The following is a 20,550-nucleotide window of genomic DNA, read 5'->3' on the forward strand; positions in this document are numbered from 1 at the left end:
GCCCATGCACAAAATTTTATTGATCATGCAGGGCATTAGTGAGAGCTTAAACTTCATTCACAGAGTGAGAGGGGGGTAAGTCTGCCACTTGACATGAATTAAAGAAAATTCTGTATAAAATAAACTGTGCGTTAGTTTTCCATAGGCAGATAGGGCAGAACTATTAAACTTGCGTAGCCCCTTTTAATTTGCTTTATCCGGCTGTTCATTTAAAGACTGTACAAATGAATCAAGTGATAGCATACGCGGTCTCCTGACAGCAGTGCTGACCATGCTGCTGCCATCCCAAAGACGAGAATGCCAGTCACAGACACACAAATGCACCCATCTTCAAACTTCCCAGGTGACCCTGCTGGCAGCTTTCAGTCATTACTGGGGTGAACATGGTGCAGCTCCAGGCTCCAGGTTAACAAGAATTACACACAGAGCATGTCACTGAAGCTGTAAAAATGATTTTTCCTTATAGAGGAAAGAGAAACAAATCATAACTTTGTAACCTAGCTGCCTCCAGTTATATTTATAGCCTTGAGGTTCTACATCGAGTTATGTCCTCTCCATCATTTTACTCCTTTTTCACAGAAGAATGCTGTCACAAATGCTGTCACTGAAAGAAAAAGTTACAAGAGCTTCCTCCTAGAATAGGTTCAGTTTAGCTTCGGCGTACTGTTGCAAAGAACATATTGCAACACTGCGGTGGCCTGTTTTTCTGGCCTTTATTAATCCAGAAACCCTAATGATGAACAACATTTGTGTCATTGTCTACACAAATTTAATTTGTTTATGCAGCAGTTCAGTTAATCCTGCAATCTGCTTTTCTCAAATGAGGACAGATAATGGAGACACCGTTCTTTACAGGTCTTCAGGCTTTTAAATTCTGATAAAATCAGGATTCTTCACTGGGTCTTGCCACAGCTCTGAATTAAGCCACTTTAAATGTAATTACTGAAGCTGGCTGTACATCAGGAACATCCATTAAAAGAATTGATTGACCATGCTGTTACGGGAGGCATTTTATGAACAAACGATCATGATGGGTCCAGAACTGTAATTTATAAAGGCAAAAAAGCAGGTAAATACTTTATTAGTGGTTAATGAGAGGCTCACAAGATAACTAAATTTCTTCTTTTTTAACCAGCTACTTCAGGGAACCTTGGTCCATGGCCATCTATCACGATCAGTTTATTGATCTTAAAAAGGAACTGCGCCGAATCCTGATGTTGGAACAGGTAAGAAAAATGACTGGCGAGTGCATTTTATTATTTAGGTAATTTGTTAGTGCTGCTCACTTTGGTTTCTTCTCCCATCTTTCTCCTACAGCTTTACCTTTCTGTTTAGCTATTTCCTCTGGGAAATGGGAGCAGCTCCTATAGCTCACAGGGTGTAAGGAGGTCACCAAGTACAGCATATCGTTCAGTTTCGTTATTTGGGCAGATTTTCAAACTTGTCAGTAGAACTTTAGCTGCTTTTGTTTTCATTTTGCATTACATGTTGAGTTTAGTACAGCTGCCGAGCAGAATCTGGAGGCTGATTTGTTCAGTTATCCCCTTATTTTATTAATGTTTCTAGTAGAAAAACACTATGGGCCATCCTAAAAGTGTCTCAGCTCAGCCTATGAGAGGTAGATTTTTCAACACCTACCCACAGGCAATGGCTTTTACAGCCAAAAGAGTGAAAGCAAATGGCTTTTCTCCATGATAAGTGAATTTCCTGAATAAGGATGAAATTAAAATGTTTGCTAATGCTGTTTTCAGCTTTGACCTTAGTACCGTAGACGGAGGCTTGAAGTCTCAGCAGCCTCTAACTTTGCCTGCTTAAAATCCCACTGCACTCCATGAAAACAACTGCTGCAGTTTCCCAGCCACCCCAAAACCCGCCTCCTCCACCCGCCAGAGAATTTCTGGCTGATTTTAAACATAATTTCTAGCGTGGATCCCAATACTTCCAACCCACTTCTTGGGACCAATTTACCCTCCCTCTCCTCATCCTGCTTTTGCTTTTAACGCAATGGAATTCTGTGTGACGGCAGTATTTTATTTTTTTTTTCACTCACTGAGATTTTAACTCTGCAGAAGACAAACAGGATCAGCTGTAGATTGAGGCAGGGTGACAAAAGAAAGGGATGCTGTGTGGACCACAGCCCACCCATTTCTGTGCCCCGAACTGGCATGCTGTTGTGTCACAGCCATAGCCACACAACCGCTCTGCCCCTGCCTCCTCCCAGAAGGGCTAGGTGCAATTTTCCTCCTATTATCAGGATAGAGAAAGTGCCTCAGAACAGCTTTATTCTAACTTCTCTTGTGAGACATCTATAAAGGAGGCCTGATGAGAAGGATTTTCCTTGCCATCATTCAGCCACATTTCATGTGCTATAAGCATGAACAGCTTCAAAGAAAGGGCAATTGGTGTCCTACAAATTAAAGACTCGCTTGCCTTTCCCCATTCTTGTTGCAGTAGTCCTGGCACGCAAAAAAATAGTCTCACTGAATGGTCCAAAAGCAGCTCTATTTGCCAGAATTTCTTACATGAACACAGGTGACAGTCAGGTGACAGTTCTGCAGCAGAATGCAAATTTGCCTTTCCTTCTTGTATTTTTATTTGGATTTTCTTCCAGGCGATTTTAACTATATTTACTAAATGTCACATTTATATGTTTTCCTTGGGTGTTCCTTCTAGGCACGTTGCCAACACTTAGTAGGAACTGTGCACTTAGGGAATATATCCTAAGTGCCTCGGGACTGGCAGTATTTCTATATGGATCGAGAGACCTGCTGTCATTGCCTCCTGTTGCTCATACTCCAGCTCACTCCAGCATGCAGATAAACAGTAATGAAATGTAAAAATGAGGGGGAAATACCCATTCAAAAGAGGTGTTTAAGAACTGTGAGCGTAAGCATACAGGAGTCAAAGGTTTCTGATTACAGTTTCCACAGAAACTAGAAATCAGTCTTATGCATTTAAGGATAATATTTAGGGAAATGTTCATTAGTAGTAAGCAATATATGCATAGAAAGGCCAGTTGCAGCTGGGATGTGGATGGCACTTGGAGCCTGTGTATTGAAATTGTCACCCTAGCACTCGATGTCTGCATGACTCTTGCAGAGGATGCTCTTGCCTGTCACTGAAAGCGGAGCACTGGGAATGTTTACCCTTTCGCAGGATCACAAACATGTGTTTATTTCACCATGCAGGGCTCCAGCTATGCAAACATGCAGATGGCGGGGCTGGGTTTTTGCACCTACATCAGCTGTTGAAGTATCACAGCAAACTGAGGGCACACATGTGCAGGGCGAGATTTTCCAGAACAGGCACTTGTCCTCAATAAGGAATAATGGTCTGATTTTCAAATTGCAGCTGGGGTTGCTCCGAGTTAAAAGCAGCCAGTAAATAAGGCATCACAGGGAAGGGATGGGGGGGAATTTCCTCTGGTGAGCGCTAGAAACTCATCAGACAACACCATGTCTGAAAGGGTCGGACATGAACGCAGCTTCTCACACGCAAAGGTCCTGGGTCGGTGCCACACAAGCGTTGCATCTGTGGCCATTCCCGCAGACAAGTACGGGTAATTTTGGAGGGATACACAACCAAGCAGTGGAAGCCATCAGAACTGCCACTTGTGGGTGCATGCACTGGTTAAGTGGGAGGCCACAGAGCCGGCGGCCGTGCCCCCTGTTCCCTGGAGGAGAAGGCAGCTACTTGTCTGGGCCCAGGGCTCAGCACCACCAGTGCTCCTGGTGCCAGCCAGGCTCCATGCCCTCCTGCTGTCAAGCGTGTCTTGCCCTTGACACGTTTCCATACTGTTTTCTGTCCCTGCTGCCACATTTAACTGTCTCAGGTGCAGGACAGCTGTCTGATGGCTCTGCCTTGCAGGTGCCCGGGCTGCCCCCCACCACTGAGCCGTTCCCAGAGGATGACATGGAGCAGAACCCCTGCCCAGTGGCACTGCAGGAGCCTGTGCTCCACTACCTGCGCCACCACCGCTCCCACCTGCCCATGTACGCCCCGACAGCACCAACGGCACCACAATCGCCCCGCATGTCAGGTGAGACAGCAGCGCCAGCTCTGCTGGGCAGCGCCCGGACACCTTCATAACACCCAGATGGGGCAAACGGGAGGGGAACTGGGTGTGCATTCCAAATGGGGAGACGGGCACAGCCTCGACAGGAGAAGAGGGGGTCTCGGAGTGTGCAGCCCTGATGGGGGAAAAGGGGGGTTCGGAATGCAGACCCAGCAGTGGAAAGGAGGGTCTTCGTGTGCAGCTCCAGTGGGGGAAGAGGGGGGTTCGGAGTGCAGACCCAGCAGTGGAAAGGAGGGTCTTCGCGTGCAGCTCCGAAAGGGGTAAGGGAATCTCAGTGTGCAGATCTCAGCAAGCAACAGCCCCGACGGTCAAAAGGCAATGGTATGAGATGGCACGGCTCTCGATGTGCAGCCCCAGCCGGGGGAGCAGCTAGGTCTCAGCGCGCAGCCCCGACGGGGTAAAGGAGGTGGTCTCGGCTCGTGGTCTGCAGCCTCGAAGGAAAGGACGGGTCTCGGAGTGCAACTCCAATGGAGGGGCTGTTCTCTCAGAGTGCAGCCCTGGCGAGGAAAGAGAGGGTCTCAGCATGCAACCCATGGTTTGAGGGGGGTGGTGGTGGTGGTGTCTCGGCTCTCCGAGTGCAGCCGCAGGTAGGGGTGGTGGTGGACGTTTCTCCGTGTGCAGCCCCCACGGGGGAAAGGGTCTCGGTTCTCGGTGTGCACTTCCGACGGGTGAAGGGGGTGTCTCCGCACGCAGCCCCGACAAGGTGGGGGGGGAGGGGGCGGGGGCCTTTCGGTGCGCAGCCCCGACGGGGATAAGGGGGGGGGTCTCGGTGCACACCCGGCGGGGCGGCGCGTGTCCGCAGCTGTATGCTAATGCTCAGCGGGTCGCCCCGCCCCGCCGTACGCCTGTCCCACCGCGCTGGGGTGGGGGTGGGGGGGCACAGCACACGGGCAGGGGTCCCCACAAACACACACACCTCCCTCTTCTCCCCTCTCCACATCACAGCCCGCTGTGGGGGTGCCCGGGAGCGCCGTGGCTCCCCCTGTGCCGGGCGCTCCCCCCGCGCCCCTTTGTGCCGCCCGCCGGGAGGGTCGCGCAGCTTTATGCTAATGATGCGCACAAAGGCGGCGGATGGGGGGGGGGGGGGGCGGTGGCTGCCCTCACTCGCGTGCCGCCCGCGTGCCCCGCCGCCCCCTACAAAGGCGCCCGCCCCCCCGGGGCCCGGCCGGCTGCTCGCGGCAGGGGGCGGCACAGCTACCCCCCCCTTCCCCCGCAGCGCCACCACCTGCGACGTGACCCCCTTCCCCCCCACCGTGTGTGTGTGTGCGCAGCTCCCCGCGCAAATCCCCGCGCAACCCGCAGACAAAGGGTTAAGGGGGGGGGGGGGAGGCGGAGGCTGCGCCCCGGTGCTCGCCCCGCAGCGGCTGCACCTGCCGGGGACCGGACTCTTCTCCCCCCGCGAACGCTGCCCCGGGCGCATCCGCAGCATCTTCGGGGCTGTGCTTGCTCCCGCACCCCGCGGCGGCCTGCGGGAACACGGGGAGCGGGGGCAGCTTGGCCCCCCGCCTTCCCCGCAGCTGCTTCCCCTGGCACCGAATTCGAACGAGAACTCGCGGTCCCCATCCTCACCGCTATCCTCATCCCCATCCCTGTCCAGGTCCTCATCCCCATCTTTACCCCCATCCCTAAGTCCTCATCCCCATCCCTATCTAAGTCCCCATTCCCGTCCCTATTCCTAAATCCCCACCTCGATCCTCATCCCCATCCCTATCCAAGTCCCCATTCTCGTCCCCATCCCCATCCATATCTAAGTCCCCATCCCTACTTCAGCCCTATCCTCATCCCCATCCTCACCCCTATCCCCATCCTCACTCCGATCTCCGTCCCGATCCCTATCTCCGTCCCGATCCCCGTCCCCATCCCCGCAGCCGGGCAGCGCGCGGGGCCAGCTCTGCTCTCGGACGCCCAGCGGCCCCCGCTCCCCGCGTAACAGGTTCCCTCCCGGCTCCCAGCAGCGCCGCAGACCCCTCCGAGCCGCCCCCCCCCCCCCCCCCCCCGCCTCGCTCGGTGGCGCCGGTCATCGCCCGCCCCGGGGCGGCACACAAAGGCGCGCGCGTGCCGGGCGGCGCGGGGGGGCGGGGCCGGGCGCGTGCCGGGCTCAGGTGCGCCCGCCCCGCCCGGCGCTGATTGGCCCGCCCCGCCGCCGCCGCCGCGAACAATGGCCCCGGCCCGCTTAAAGCCGGCGGGGCGGGCGGCGCGCTGGGGCTGGAGCCGGGAGCGCCCCCCCGTTTCCTTCCCACCGACCCCAGGGCGCCGCCACCGCGGCGCGAAGATGCCGCGGGGCTTCTTGGTGAAGCGCAGCCGCCGGCCCGCGCCCGCGTCTTACCGGGCTCGCTGCTGCCGCGACGCCGCCGCCGCCTCCTCCGCGCCGCCGCTCCCCGCCGCTTCGCCGGTGCCGTTCGGGACGCCCGATGCCGCGGCGCAGGCGCTGCGCAGCCCCACGCGGCCCGTCAGCAGGGACAAGTACCTGGAGCGCGGGTTCAGCCTGGGCTCGCCCGTCTCCGCCGAGTCGTTCCCCGCCCCGGCCGTGCCCGGCGCCACGGACCCGCTGCTCTTGGCCCCCGCCGAGCTCAAGCTGTGGGCGGCCGAGCCGCCCCCCGGCGGAGCCCCGGCCCCCGCGCCGCCCCCCGCCCCGGCTGCCGCCAAGCGCCCGGAGCCCGCGCGGCACAAAGCCGCCAAGAAGGCGAAGGCGATCCGCAAGCTGACGTTCGAGGACGAGGTGACCACGTCGCCCGTGCTGGGGCTGCGCATCAAGGAGGGCCCCGTGGAGGCGCCGGTGAAGGCGCGGGGCGGGTGCGCGCGGCCGCTGGGCGAGTTCATCTGCCAGCTCTGCAAGGAGGAGTACGGGGACCCCTTCGCGCTGGCGCAGCACCGCTGCTCCCGCATCGTGCGCGTGGAGTACCGCTGCCCCGAGTGCGACAAGGTCTTCTCCTGCCCGGCCAACCTGGCCTCGCACCGCCGCTGGCACAAACCGCGCCCGCCCGCCTCCAAAAGCGGCGCCGAGCCCGGGCGGCCGGAGGAGGCGGCGAAGGAGGCCAGCGGCGGCAGCGGCAGCGAGCGGGACACGCCGAGCCCCGGCGGCGCCTCGGAGGCGGGCTCCGAGGAGGGGCTGTTCGAATGTCCCCGCTGCGCCAAGCGGTTCCGCCGGCAGGCTTACCTGCGCAAGCACCTGCTGGGGCACCCCGAGCCGCCGCCGCCCGCCGAGTGCCGCCTCTGCCCGGTGTGCGGGGAGACCTTCCCCAGCAAGAGCAGCCAGGAGCGGCACCTCCGCCTCCTGCACGCCGCACAGGTCTTCCCCTGCAAGTACTGCCCGGCCACCTTCTACAGCTCGCCCGGCCTCACCCGGCACATCAACAAGTGCCACCCGTCCGAGAACAGGCAGGTCATCCTGCTCCAGGTGCCGCTGCGTCCCGCCTGCTAGAGCCGCCCGTGCCTTCCCGGCTGCCCGGGGCCGGCGCCGCGGACCCGCCGCACCATTAGCTTTAATACGGCTTGTGAACTGCTGGAATCTGGCTTTACGTTTACCTTTCGTTTCTCGCTTTATTTTGGGTTCGGGGTTTGGTTGTTTTGGTTTTTGTTGGTTTTTTTTTTGTTGTCGTTGTTGTTGTTCATTTCTGTTCTTCTGTATGTGAACAGATCAAAGCGCTTGAGGAGAAATGAGAATTTCCTTTAGTGTAGCCACAAATGCCTTGACTCCGCTGTTGATGGTCTTCAGAAAATGCTGTAGAAACTGCCTTAACTGTGACATGTCAACTCTCTGTTTCTGTTCGTTTCGCCCTTACTAAGGTAGCTCATCGGTTGACTTATCTGTATATGTTGGTTTGAGTAATTATGTTATATTTATTTGTTATTTATTTATATTAATTATGAAGATTGATATTATTTGATTGCAGATATTCTAATGTCTTTTTTTTTTGTCTCCCCCCACCTGCCATTTCACTGTGCGTTTTAGAAGATCTTTTTTTTTCTAAAGGGATCTGCTAAAAAGGTTTTAACTTTTATACCTAGAATAACACCTGATCTTAACCATTTTATCCTGTGCAACCGACGGCTCTTACTTTTAGATGCAATCTCTTTTTCTACACACATTATTTTCTTAACTGTTAGCTATTTATAGAGTGCTTCAATAGAACTGTTTCAACTGTATAATTATTTACTATTCAAATAAAATATTTTCAAATGCAAGCGTGCCCCTGCAGCCTTCTGCTTCTCCCTGACGGGGCACTCGGGGGGTGGCCAGGGGCTGGGGCCAGGCTCTGGGCTTCACCTGGCAGGGGTACCCCACTAGGCTGCTCCGCACCTTTTGATGGGATTAATTAAAAAGGAATTAAAAGAGGGGAGAAGAGGCGGGATGAGGTGTTGCCTGGTTCTGGGGGAAGGTTGCCCTGCTCTGTGCCAAAGGGTGCGCTGCCTGGTGCTGCGGGGACTGGCTGCAGGATCGAGCCTGAGCCCGGGCGCTTACTTGCAGCTGTTGCTGGGCTCAGGCTGTCCGTGTGCTCTGCTTCTCGCCGTTGGGAAGAGCAATTCAAGAACTTCCAGGGCCCTTGCCCTCAAGGTGTTGCAGAGAAAACATGGGGAGAAGGGGCAGCCTTGAAGGAGAAGTGAAAAACTTTGAGAAAATCCCATGAGAGGATGTGTGGCTTGGTTGAATGGCTTTCCCTTCTGCTTGGCACTCTGATGTGGGGTTGAGGGGTAGAAAAGCTGTGTTCTGTTTTCCCTATGAACTGTTAGAGGCTGGTGTAAGGAAGGCTGAGCTTTCGCATGCTTGGTTTCTAGGCTAGAGCCTGATCCTGCCTGGTCCCACTCTGAAGTTTCTGCAGTATCCTTCAATAACGACAGGTTTTTGGCAAACCAGGTGTCCTGGGACTACCCCCTGGAACAGGGGAAGACTCAAAAGTGTGAAAAAATTCAGAGGGCAGCAACTGGGGCAGGGGAAAAATGAGGTGCAAAGTGCACCCTGTGAAGGGCGAGGTGGCTGTGCCCTGTAGCCTGTGACAGGGCTCTGCAGAGGTTGTGTCTTGCATTGAAAGTGTTTTAAGCAACAGTGGTTTGGGGCCATGATCTCTGATACATGTTGAGTGCTTCAGGGCTGGTGTCTGTGTGTGGAAATTGCACTGATTTGGTCAAAAAAAGTGGGTTCTTAATTTTTCTAGCCAAAGTTATAATATCAGTGTAAGTGGCGAAGATGGATGCTAGGTCAGCTAAACCCCTCTTGCAGGTGCTGCAGCACAGCCATACGATCTCTCCTCTTGCCAGCAGGAGAAGCCACGGAGCCACGCTCATGGCATGCAGAGCTGCTTGGCAACCCTGAGTGCAAATACCTCATCACCTCCCGATGCATTAAGGGCCAGGTCTGGGCTCAGAGGTCTCAGCTTGGGCATCATGGCACACTTTGTCTCGGGCACCATAATGTCTTTGTGCTTGCTGAGAGAGGTTCCCAGCCTGCACCTGCCGTGTTCACTCCCCTGAAGACTCTTGTCTGAGATGTGGGAAAGGCAGATGACCTGGATCTTCCTGCAGGGAAGCTTCCCAGGACATGTCTGAATATTTTTTCATGTAGCAAAGGTTGTAGAGAAAGGCAGTCTTTATGGAGAAAGGTTTTTGTTGTTTTTTTTTTTCTTCTTCTTCAGCCAGGCTAAAAAGCACCAAAGCTCGTATGCTCCAGCTGCCTTGATTCCTAGGAAACCGATTTCATCAGACCAGGACTGATTCAGGTCTAGGCGAAGCTGTGGTTTTAGCTGTAAACTGATACACTGAAAAAGACAACATGGTCTCCACAGCCTTGGAGATACAGACAGGAAAACATGGTTGGCATGCAGCGTGGGTTTGCTTTTCTCAGCTTCCCTGGGCTTGGAAAGCCCCCAGTACTGGGCTGTGGCAACCTGGTGTGTCACAGCTGTCTGTGGGCTGGGCAGGCTGCTCTTTCCGGGAGCTCCCCAAGGGAAGTTTGTCCATGCACATGTCAGTTCTCTCAGGCCATTGGGCACCATTTCCAGACTGATGCCCAACGCATCCTTTGGAGAGGCCCAGAGGCTCCATCCATATCTTCACAGCAGTGCCCCAAGCTGAAATCTTTGCTCTAAGCCCGTGGCACCGACTTGCCACAAACCAAGGGCTTCATATTGGTATTGATTTCCCAAGAGTCAAGCCAATTCATGCCTGTTCCGGTAGGAGTCAGATAAAATCTGTTGGAGGCAGGAGAATTTCCCAGACTTGCAGGGTAGCTCCCACGCTTTTGCCTCTTCTGCTGCCGGGAACATCCATTGCAGTGGGATGTGTGGTTCCTGGAGGCTCATATTTTGGGGAGGAGTGGAGAGGTGACACTTCAGTACTTTGGAAACTGGGCTACATTCACAAACAGCCTGGGAAATAGGTGACTTGCTCTGGGCATCACTGGGCTACAGCAGCCTTGGCAGCACGAGCTTCTGGGCCATTCGGGCTGTGCCAGATAATGACCAGGCAGGGTCGTTAGAAGCGTGAGGCACCAAATGCCCTAGGGATTTCACAGGCAGCAATTGGCATCAACTTTTCACATCTCTTGAGACCCTGGCGGTGAAGGACATCACCCCTGCACTGTGGGTTACAAAGCCAGCTGCTCATGGCAAGCCTCCTTTTGGGCAATATTTTGGGGAGAGATCTGTCCTTACCCATTACCAACTTGCCCCAGCATGGAACTGCTCCTTCCCTGTGCTGTCCCACCACCCAGGTCCCCAACACAGGACCTCAGCCTGGCTCTCCTTCATGTCCATGAGACCCTCAAGCCCACTTTTGGCTTGGTGGATATTTCAAAAGCTAAGTGGTACAGCTGAAACCGGAGCTTGCAGCAGCTTCTGGGAATGCAGGTGTTGCCTTTTTGGTGCCACGGTCTCACCATCCGGCAGCGCAGGCTGGCCGGCGCTGTGCAAACAAAGCCTCCTGCTGTCAGCTAACAAATCAATTTGTTGATGACTCTCAGTGCATCCAGCAGGAACAGGTTTGGGCACCACAGAAAATGCTGATCCTACCCCAAATGTGAAGCGATTTCCAGTTCTTGGAGGCAGCTGGTGCGCAGGTACCGCAGTTGCTCGCTCTCTGTGCACGCAGGCAGGGGTGTTTGCCTGGTTTGCAGACCACTGGAGCCTTTCTCCTCTCCAAGCACACAAAGAGCTGAACACATGGGCTGAAATGGATTGTTTGCAAACTGAAAGGAACCAGGGAGATTAATTACAGGAACCTTCAGGGTCCTGAAAAATGCAGACTCGAACACCACCACTGAACCGTGGGCACAGAGCTGGCAAGCTGGGAAGAGCTTTTCCTGCCGGCAGTGTCGGTGCCCACGCTGCTGCTAGCAGAGTTATAGTCTCTGCAATGCCACTTCTTGAGTGTAAATTCCTAGCAGTTTTGGTGCAAATAACATGGTCACTCGCATCCATCACTCCAGCCGGGGCATCCATCGGCTGCCTCACTTGAAGGACTCGCTGAGAAATGCAGCTGGGCACAGCCAAAGGTTCTGGGGGCTGGCTGTGTGGCAGGAGCTGCCTGGCCTTGCCCAGCATCGGCTGATTTGTTTCCTGTGTGAGCAAGTGAGAGGAGATGTTCCAGCATGAGCCCAGAGATAGGTCTGGGACAGGGCTTTGCTTTGGATTTCAGACCTCTTTCCCATGGAAACCTGCTTAAAACCAGCACTGCTTATTAATGAGCTGCCGGGGGCGGGGGGGAAAAACACTCACAGTCACAGGCGTTTCTGCAGAGTGTAGGGTGCTGCAAGGTGATGTGGGGTGCCACAAGGTGATCTGGGGTGATGTGGGTGCCATGGGGTGATGTGGAGAGATGCGGGGTGCCACATGGTGATATGGGGTGCTGTTGGGTGATGCAGGGTGCCGTGGAGTGATACAGGGTGTCACAGGGTGATTGCTATGGAGTGCTGCAGGGTGATGTAGAGTGATGTAGGGTGCTGCAGGATGCTTTGGAGCAATGCATGGTAAAGTGGGATGATGCAAGATGCAGCATTGATGCAGGGTGCTGCCAACGCACCTCCTGTCACATTGCCTGCCTGCAACCTTGCTGGGTCCTGGCGGCTGTTCTGGGCCAGTGGGGCTACTGCAACTGTGTGGTACATGGGTTACACAGGACACGTAGGCATTTCCCCTTGGTCAAGGACCAAGGTTCGCATGGCATTCAGGCATCTCAAATCCTTCCATGAAGATAAAAAGCCTCATTAGGGTTTAAAATGGTTTAATTTTCTAGGGCTGTCCTACAGAGACAGCTCCAGGGCATGACACCACAAGCTTTTTGTTTTAAAAACATTATTTGATCTAAGTGAACAGATCAGTAGCATCTAGTGAAGGCACAAACATCCTGGTGACAGTCCAGCTTCTGACCTGGCCGTTACCATCAGCAGAGACGGGGAGAGGCAGATATTGGGCAGAGACGTGTGACTGCAGCACGGTGGTGGCATGGCTGCATCAGCATCACTGGTGTGGGGAGAGGTGGTCCTGCATGGGCACACTTTTTGAGGTACATCCTCCTGTGTCGGTAGCTTGGATGTTATTTGTAACAGGTGCCTGCCCGTTTCAGTGAAATCACCTGTTCCTTTTGGAAAAGAATCCCTATTTTTAAATACTAATAAACCCCTTGCAGCTTTGAAACTGAAGGAGCAGAAATCCAGCTGTTTTCCCACCTTGCCTACTGCCTTCCACGTGTCGTACCCATGGCCTGAGGAACACTGTGATTTGAGATAAGCTGAATTCTTTAAACCTGTTCTTGTGTGGCGTGGCGGTTGATTTACAGAAAGTGATTTGAAGCCTAGCATAGACTCTGGGTGTGCAGCACCAGGGCAGGAGCACCCTGGGTCCTGACGGGGTGTGGGTGGCCAGGCACTGCCGGAATGGCACAAATGACACAGTTCAGCTTCAGCTTAGAGTGGGGGGTTTTATTTATCAGGGTAAGGAACAAAGTCATCGTTTCATTTGCTAATTTTACAGGTTTTCATATGCAAATGACATGTGTTGCAGTAAGAGTTCAAAGAAAAAAAACCCCAAATATAAAACCTGAGGAAAATGCCAAACATCTGCATGGGACGGTGCCCTAGAGTTTGACCTGGAAAAATTATTTTAATTATGCATCACACACATGAGAAATATAGAATCTGTTATGTATACTAAATTATAAGTCTACATAAAATAAATATATAGATTATCTACACAAGTGTACTGCATAATATTAGCACGGTGTGTAAAATATTACACATAATGTTTCATATAATGTAAATCATAAGTTATACATTGCCTATTCTATAATGCATGTTATAATACAGTCTATATGGTACGTAATATTATATATGCATTATATATCTTTATTGATACATTATCAGTATTCAGATAATGAAATAATAACAGTCATAGGCTTTTTTGTCACCTTTGTAGGACTGTATTATGGAGTCAGAATGTGCATTATAGCATGCACTCCTGTGTATGTACATGTACACATACATCTATAGGTACACGTATAGGTGCGCATTATGCATATATAACATATATTACATATACATGTTATGCATAATCCATAACATTATATACTGTATTGTACATGGTGCTTTGCATGTTCCATGATGTATATTATCTATGCATTATGCAATATATATCATCGTGTGTTATATATTCATTATATTATCTATTATATCTATTATTCATACATTGCTGAGGTTATTTATATATTTTTTCTTATCTATTTTTTGAAGTAACTGTATGGCATATTTGTTATGCATACAGTATTATAGTTTACATAGTGATGTAAGAGTTCATGCAGTAATTTGTACGTGTATCTAGAGTATACACTAGGTATGTGTGCATATGTATATGTACATATATATAATGTACATGTAACATGCAGTATGTATGTAATACATAATCCACATTTTGATTAAATTAATAAACATATATGACTATTAATACTATTACATAATAATATATGAATACATTACCCCTCCAATGGCAGGGGTGGTGGAACTAGATGATGTCTAAGGTCCCTTCCAACCCAAACTATTCTATGATTCTATGAATAATATACAATATATTAGCTGGTTCATATATAGTATAATATACTGTATATGGTATAATATATACCACATCATATACAATATATAATACATAGATTATGGATAAAGGTATATTATGCTTATTATAACAGTATAACATTATATACACATTATATATATGTGCACATTATATCTATGTGCATTTAACACCAAAAATATATAATTTATCTATATATATACACTGTAGCATATAATAAATATAACACAATATGCATAATAATTCGTTTATAGAATTATATAATATATAACATGATAGATATAGCAATAAGACAATGCGTATAACAGTATTTGTCATTCTTACGCATAGGTATGCATCAATATTTCTGTTCCGTTCTGTTCTAGTCTGTTCTATTCTATTTGACTCAACATAAGGAAGAATTTCTTCCCTATGAGAGTGGTGAGGCGCTGGCACAGGTTGCCCAGGGAAGTTGTGGCTACCCCATCCCTGGACGTGTTCAAGGCCAGGCTGGGTGGGGCTTTGAGTGACCTGATCTAGTGGGAGGTGTCCCTGCCCATGGCAGGGGGGTGAAACTGGATGGGCTTTAAGGTCCCTTCTAACCCAAACCTATCCTATCCTATCCTATCCTATCCTATCCTATCCTATCCTATCCTATCCTATCCTATCCTATCCTATCCTATCCTATCCTATCCTATACTATACTATACTATCCTATTTCCCATTCCCTTCCTCTCCTCTCCTCTCCTCTCCTCTCCTCTCCTCTCCTCTCCTCTCCTCTCCTCTCCTCTCCTCTCCTCTCCTCTCCTCTCCTCTCCTCTCCTCTCCTCTCCTCTCCTCTCCTCTCCTCTCCTCTCCTCTCCTCTCCTCTCCTCTCCCATCCCAGTCCATTGCTCATGCCTGTGGTTGTCGTGCCTGTTGCTGCCTGGCCAGGGGTGGCTCAGGGGCTGCTCCAGGGAGCCGCGTGCAGAGAGGGGCACGCCTGGAGCAATGCATAGGACCCTGGCACCATGGCTGCCCTGCGCCACATCCATCCCCTGGGCACTCCGCAGCTCAAATCACATGAATTACATCAGGTACAATTAACACCTTGTAAATTATCCGGCATCCTCCAGCGTGATGCAGCCATCCTATGCCAGCACTGAGCACCCCTCGGCTGCAGGGTCTTCAGCCAGAGTAGGAAAGCTGATGGTTAGGGTGCGGTGGAAGCCCTGGCTGTGCCGGGACCTGGGGGTGCTCCCACCAGGCTGGGGCCAGGAGACCGCATCAGCCCCAGGGCCACAGCCGTGCCCCTCACCCGTCAGTGCTGGACACTGCCTGGCTCCCTGCGGGAATGTCTCTGAGGTGACCCCAGACCCCCTCTGGCTGCCCAGAGCAGCAGTTCCTGCACCTGCCCAATCCTACGCAATTTGCAACCCCTTGTACAGGAAAACGGCCTGTAGGAAGCACAATGCGAGTGTGGGCAGTGCTGGGCCTGGAAGAGGGATCCTCCGTACCGGAGATGGGTGGAGGCCGCATTCCTAATGCCTGGTTGGGGTGTAATGTTATTGTCCAGAGCTCTAATTTCTTCATTCCTGACTGAAGCACCTGAAAACAATTCAGGTGAGAACTTTGCCATCTCTTTTCAGAAAAGAAACAGACATTTCCAAGTCTTTTCCCACTGCAAAATGATCCACTCACATTCCCACTCACCCAAGGCTGTGGTAATCCATAAGCACCCGACCGAAGGATGACTGAGACCACAGGCCCCTTCATTTTTTATGTCTCCATAGAGCAGAAGAATCTCCATTAGAAAGATTTGGTTTCATGTCCATGCAAACTGCTTGGCAGCAGGGTGTTACCTGGCTTAACGGGCAGCCGGCATTTTGTGCCACGGACAGGACACAAACAGCATCGCCTGGAGTTTCCCAGTGGTCTGGAATTATTCTTAGTGAACCACCACAAGCCCTTCAGCAGCGGCCGCAGCCAGTGGCTGGCACACCTACTCCACAGCTTCCACCCAGCCAGGATGGCAGTGGCGTCAGGAGTGCTGTCCTGGGAGCGCTCTTCGGAGGGACTGCATCCACATGGAGCTGAAGCACTGGTGCTTCAAAAACATCCATCAAATGGATGTGTTCTTCTTGCCTGGATGGTGTGATGAAGGCTCTGAAGTACGAGCTGCAGAAACTCCTCCAATGGCAGTGCTGCTGGCATTCAGCAGCAAAGGAGTCTTTGCATCAGGGAATGGGACAGAAGAAATCCCCCAATTAAAACAATGGTCAGTGGCCACAGGATGAGAAGACAGAGAGGTGTTTCTGGGGCAGCAGTACCTGTACATGGGTGCACCCTGTACACGGGGCTGAGCGTCCTGCGAAGGCTGGATCTGGCGGAACGGCAATGGCCGCAGCCCACTCAGCCACTGCTCTTCACTGCGGGAATGCACCTGAAACAAACACCTTTTACAGAGTCTCTTTTGGGTGGCTTTGCCCTTACGACTGGTGACAGAAGGATAGAATCTTTAACATGAACATGTCTGCAACTGACTTTTATCCCCTAGAAGAAAAGGTTAAAATCCTGTTGTTATCCCCGAAGCTGCTCCTTACACAAACAGAAGCCATTTTTCTGTAGGAGCTTGGCAGAATTCATCCCAACAGAACCATTCCCTCAGCCTGCAGCCGGTGGCAGCATGTCCCGGAGAGGGTGCGCCAATCCCTGGACCCCGCACAGTGGAGAGAGCTGGGGTGAGCGGGAAGAAGCCACCCCGAGAATGGATGGGAGCTGGGGGAGTTGCAAACAGAGCTTGTGTCAGGAAATGATGCCGCTGGTCACGCGCCGCTGGCTCTGTGGCTGTGGTGCTCAGCACGGTGTGTGCTGTGGGAAGGCAACATCCACGCTGGGGACACCGCATTTCCAACACCAGCTTTAAAAGACATCCCCTTCATGTTTGAACCAGACCTGGAAAGCCGCAACATGTCACAGCCTGAATTGTGCCCAGTGGCTCCGAATGCTTGGACCCAGGCCCCAGCACCCAGAGATGGCGCATGGCCGGGAGCCGGCTGGGAGCAGCTGCCGACGTCACCGTGATGGTGTGGAGCACCCCCTGCCCCACAGACGCCGCACACATCACACACGTACACATTGTTTTATTGCTCCTTAAGGAATTCTGTTGTGAGCCAAGGTTTATTAAGTTTGTGAGGGGTAACAGAACAGCTTTGTTATCCAGTTCATTGTACAAAACTGCAGCTGGATTTTTACAAATTAATATTTTTAGGGTTTTGTCATCAAGAAAATACTGTTTCCATTGGTGTTTTTATCCTTCCCTGAATTAGAGATGCGTATTGCTCCAAGAGAAAATTCTCCTTTCACTCAGAATGCCTTTGAAATCATTTCAGACCACTTATTGGATAACTTGGAACAAGGCAGCCTCGCCTGTCCACTCCTGAAAATAAAATAAATTAAAATACAACATCTATTCTCTAATTTCCTTCACCAACACAGAATCAGTAGAAAGCAAAACCAAAATGTGAGGCAGAAAGTCCACACCCTCAGTGAACGAGGCTCTTCCCGGCAGGACAGCAGTGTCACATGTGTGCCAACCAGGTTCGTGCTTGGCACCACCAGTTTCTGCTCTGGGCACCGTGGGCCGAGCTGGCTGCCCATCAGACCACGTAACCCACCCGACAGAGGCCACAGTGAGGTGTCGAGCTAGCTCAGTGTTACTGGCGGTATCTACAGCAGCATTCCTCATTTCCAGGGATGCCCTGGTGCTGGATGCTGACGCTCACACAGACAGACCTTCACGTTACGCAGAAGTGCAAAAAAATGGTGGCCCAGTGTGCATTTTGCTTCACCCAAAACCAGATCCGCTTCACTTAAACCAAAGCACACAGCATTTCGAGGTGCGCACTTGAGTGCTGAGTGGCAGAACAAACGAAAATGGAACAAACAGCAATGACGCGAACCAGACCCGAGGAGGGTGAGGAGGGGTCTGACACAATGCTTGAGAACAGACAGGCACTGACATCAGTTCAAATCATCACAAAAATAAAGTGAACACAGCACTATTTGCTCTACAGCCGTCTCCTCCTCTCTTCCATGTGCACCAGGAGGGCCAGGGAAGCCCAGGCAGAATGGGGCGCCCAGCCCCAGCGCTGGGTCCCACATGCAGCAGCTGTCAGGTGGGGGCTGACGTTCTGCTGTGCGCGGTGTCTCCCAAGTCCCTTCACGGTGCAGCATCAATGGATTCATCCTGACGATCCTCGATCACACTGAGTGGCTGCAGGATTCCCTCAAATATCTCATTTTTATAACACGGGGTTTTAGCTATAAAGTTATCAACCTTAGAAAACTGATACATATAGAGAAAGACACTTCCTATTGAAAATACAGGGTTTGCGTGCGCATCCTCAAAAGCCTTCAGATTCATTTTACTCTGACTAGAGATGCTGCAGGTTGCAGACTGTTGCCCTGATGACAGGGTGCGGTGGTTACCTAAGAGGAGCACTGTCTAATTAGTCAAACCGTGGCGAGGAGGAGTTGTGGCAGAAGCGCGACATTTGCTCTTCAAAATGGAATTTGGTTATCTTTGTAGAGAATAAGTCACAGTGCGCAGACACCGCATGCACGATCGCCCATGACACAGCAATCCCAAAGCCAGTTCTGAGAGAGAGGGCAAAGGGGTGAAGGTGAACGGCAGAACCCACCTGGCATGGCAGCCGCTGACAGGCACCCCAGGGCCGCACTGGCTGCTGCCACCCCAGTAACCACCCGCTGCCACAGGCGGGCACTGGCACAGCACAGGCAGGTCCTGGGCCCTGCTCTGCTGGACCAGGCGGCTTCAGGAGCATCTTCAGCTTTAAGATTTTACGTAACAGGCAGTAAAATGTACTATCTGGACCGTCTGTACCAGACACATGGATTGCACGGACTGTAATGCAGATGCCACCACTTTGTGTAACCAACAGTGCCCTCCTGAATTTCAGGTAACAACCTGCTCGCTGATGACTAATTCTTATCTTCTTGCACAAATTTGGTGCTGGGTGACCACCGACAGTGGAAGGGGAACAGCAGTTGAATGCAGACTGGAAAGCACCTCCATCATTCACCTGCACTCCAGAGGAGGGGAACTCTTGTTATGTGGTGCATCACATGGAAAATCTATTTAGACACAATTAAGTGTTGACTGGAATGACTAAACGCGATGCTCTACAGTTACATTACATAACTGGTTTCAGTACTGCTGTGTGTCCTCTTTTAACTGCAACATCAGTACTTGTGCACAGGCCCAGGGGGGTAGGGGGGGATGTGTGTGCTGCCACCTGCCCAATGCACTCAGAGTTCCACATCATCTTCGTTCTTTTTGGAACAGAAACAATGGAGTGAAATGCATGATGATAACGCAGTTGATAATGGCTGTGTCTGTCCAAATACAAGAGAACTGCCACCCATAGAGCAAACCCCTTGCCTGTCCCCTTAAACGCGTGCTCGTCAAAATCACAAGTTCTGTAGAGGGAGTAAATAATTTCTCTATTTTAAGGTTTCCTGGGATCCCTCAGCCAGAGTTCTGCTCCTGCAGCACCTCAGTTGGAAGACTTGCTGAGAGCACTCGCGGAGCGGCGAAGCTTCCCAGACACTCTGCTCTTCGAGGCACGTGGTAACGTGGGCGAGGTCTGCTCTGCTAACTCAATTCCTATGGTGACAGTAAGGTCGGCGCTTGCACTTGTGGTGAGGCAGCCTGGAAAACAGAACGGGCAGGGAAAAAAAGAACGTTAAGGAAAGAAAGAACCCACCAGTCTTTGCATCAGAATAACTGCTTGGCAAAATTCAGCCCCACTCCATCTCCTCTTCCAAAATTAATCCTGGGTATCACTCAGGTGAACTTGACATTTATACTAGAGATTTGGCCCTGGCAGCTGAGGAACCACCATACTGTGCTTTCCTGGAGAAAAAGATGAATTTCTCCTTGCCAGCTTCCAGAAAAAGCAAGGAGTAGCTGGGCTATGCGCGGTCGGCAGTGCCCAGCCAAGCGCAGGAGAGCCCCAGGCAGCAGCCCCGATTGGGTCAGTAATGCCGGTTCGCACAGATCCCATGGGCACCGATGGTCCCACAGCCAATACTGGGGGAGGGGGAGCAGCGATGCTGTGCGTAACTGAGATCCAAAAAATATTTATTTCAATTGCATGCTACATAAAGTTATTATTTTTGCAGCGTGTCACTAACGAGCTCTTCCATATTTAATCTACTACAGAGAGCTGGAAATGAGTTTCCATAGCGTGAACATTCGCAGGAAACTCTACCTGGAAGGTGTCTTCGTCTCTTGAAAAATAATCCAGAGAATGCCTATTTTTTCAAATTAGTTCCACTACTTAAATAGGACACTTGGTGCCCATCACTGTCAGTGCACTCATGGCCACTGCTCAAGAACTTTGTGGGCTGTGTGGCTGCAGTGGCATTCACGTGTATTTG

At 51.7% G+C, this 20,550-nt stretch overlaps 3 protein-coding genes across 7 annotated transcripts in view; 2 read left to right on the forward strand and 1 right to left on the reverse strand.

Moving 5' to 3' along the window:
- CFAP61 (cilia and flagella associated protein 61) overlaps nucleotides 1-3,855 on the forward strand; it is a 115,833-nt gene extending 111,978 nt beyond the window's left edge. Inside the window, exon 24 of the mRNA XM_054062493.1 lies at nucleotides 1,136-3,855. Coding sequence (XP_053918468.1) covers nucleotides 1,136-1,268 — 133 coding nt within the window. The 3' untranslated portion in view covers nucleotides 1,269-3,855. The remainder of the gene's footprint in view (nucleotides 1-1,135) is intronic.
- Nucleotides 3,856-6,163: 2,308 nt separating this feature from the next.
- On the forward strand, nucleotides 6,164-7,967 carry INSM1 (INSM transcriptional repressor 1). The gene has a single exon (XM_054062497.1). It carries the CDS (start codon nucleotides 6,234-6,236, stop codon nucleotides 7,494-7,496), a length of 1,263 nt encoding a protein of 420 aa, XP_053918472.1. The 5' UTR covers nucleotides 6,164-6,233; the 3' UTR covers nucleotides 7,497-7,967.
- A 7,262-nt stretch (nucleotides 7,968-15,229) lies between these two features.
- RALGAPA2 (Ral GTPase activating protein catalytic subunit alpha 2) overlaps nucleotides 15,230-20,550 on the reverse strand; it is a 140,824-nt gene continuing 135,503 nt past the window's right edge. For 2 of the 5 annotated variants that reach the window (XR_008449117.1, XM_054062490.1), the window contains one exon: nucleotides 19,683-19,819. Coding sequence is in view for 3 of the 5 variants with exons in the window: in XM_054062488.1 (XP_053918463.1) it covers nucleotides 19,665-19,819 (155 nt within the window). In the remaining 2 variants the exon portion in view is untranslated. Of the gene's footprint in view, nucleotides 19,820-20,550 lie in introns of all 5 variants that reach the window. The other 3 variants (XM_054062488.1, XM_054062489.1, XM_054062492.1) reach the window with 3 other exon arrangements.

This window comes from Cuculus canorus, chromosome 3 (assembly GCF_017976375.1).
Source record: "Cuculus canorus isolate bCucCan1 chromosome 3, bCucCan1.pri, whole genome shotgun sequence".
Taxonomy (NCBI): Eukaryota; Metazoa; Chordata; class Aves; order Cuculiformes; family Cuculidae; genus Cuculus; species Cuculus canorus.

Coding starts and splice junctions, on each gene's coding strand:
- INSM1 (XM_054062497.1), top strand. CDS start 6,234: ATGGCCCCGGCCCGCTTAAAGCCGGCGGGGCGGGCGGCGCGCTGGGGC.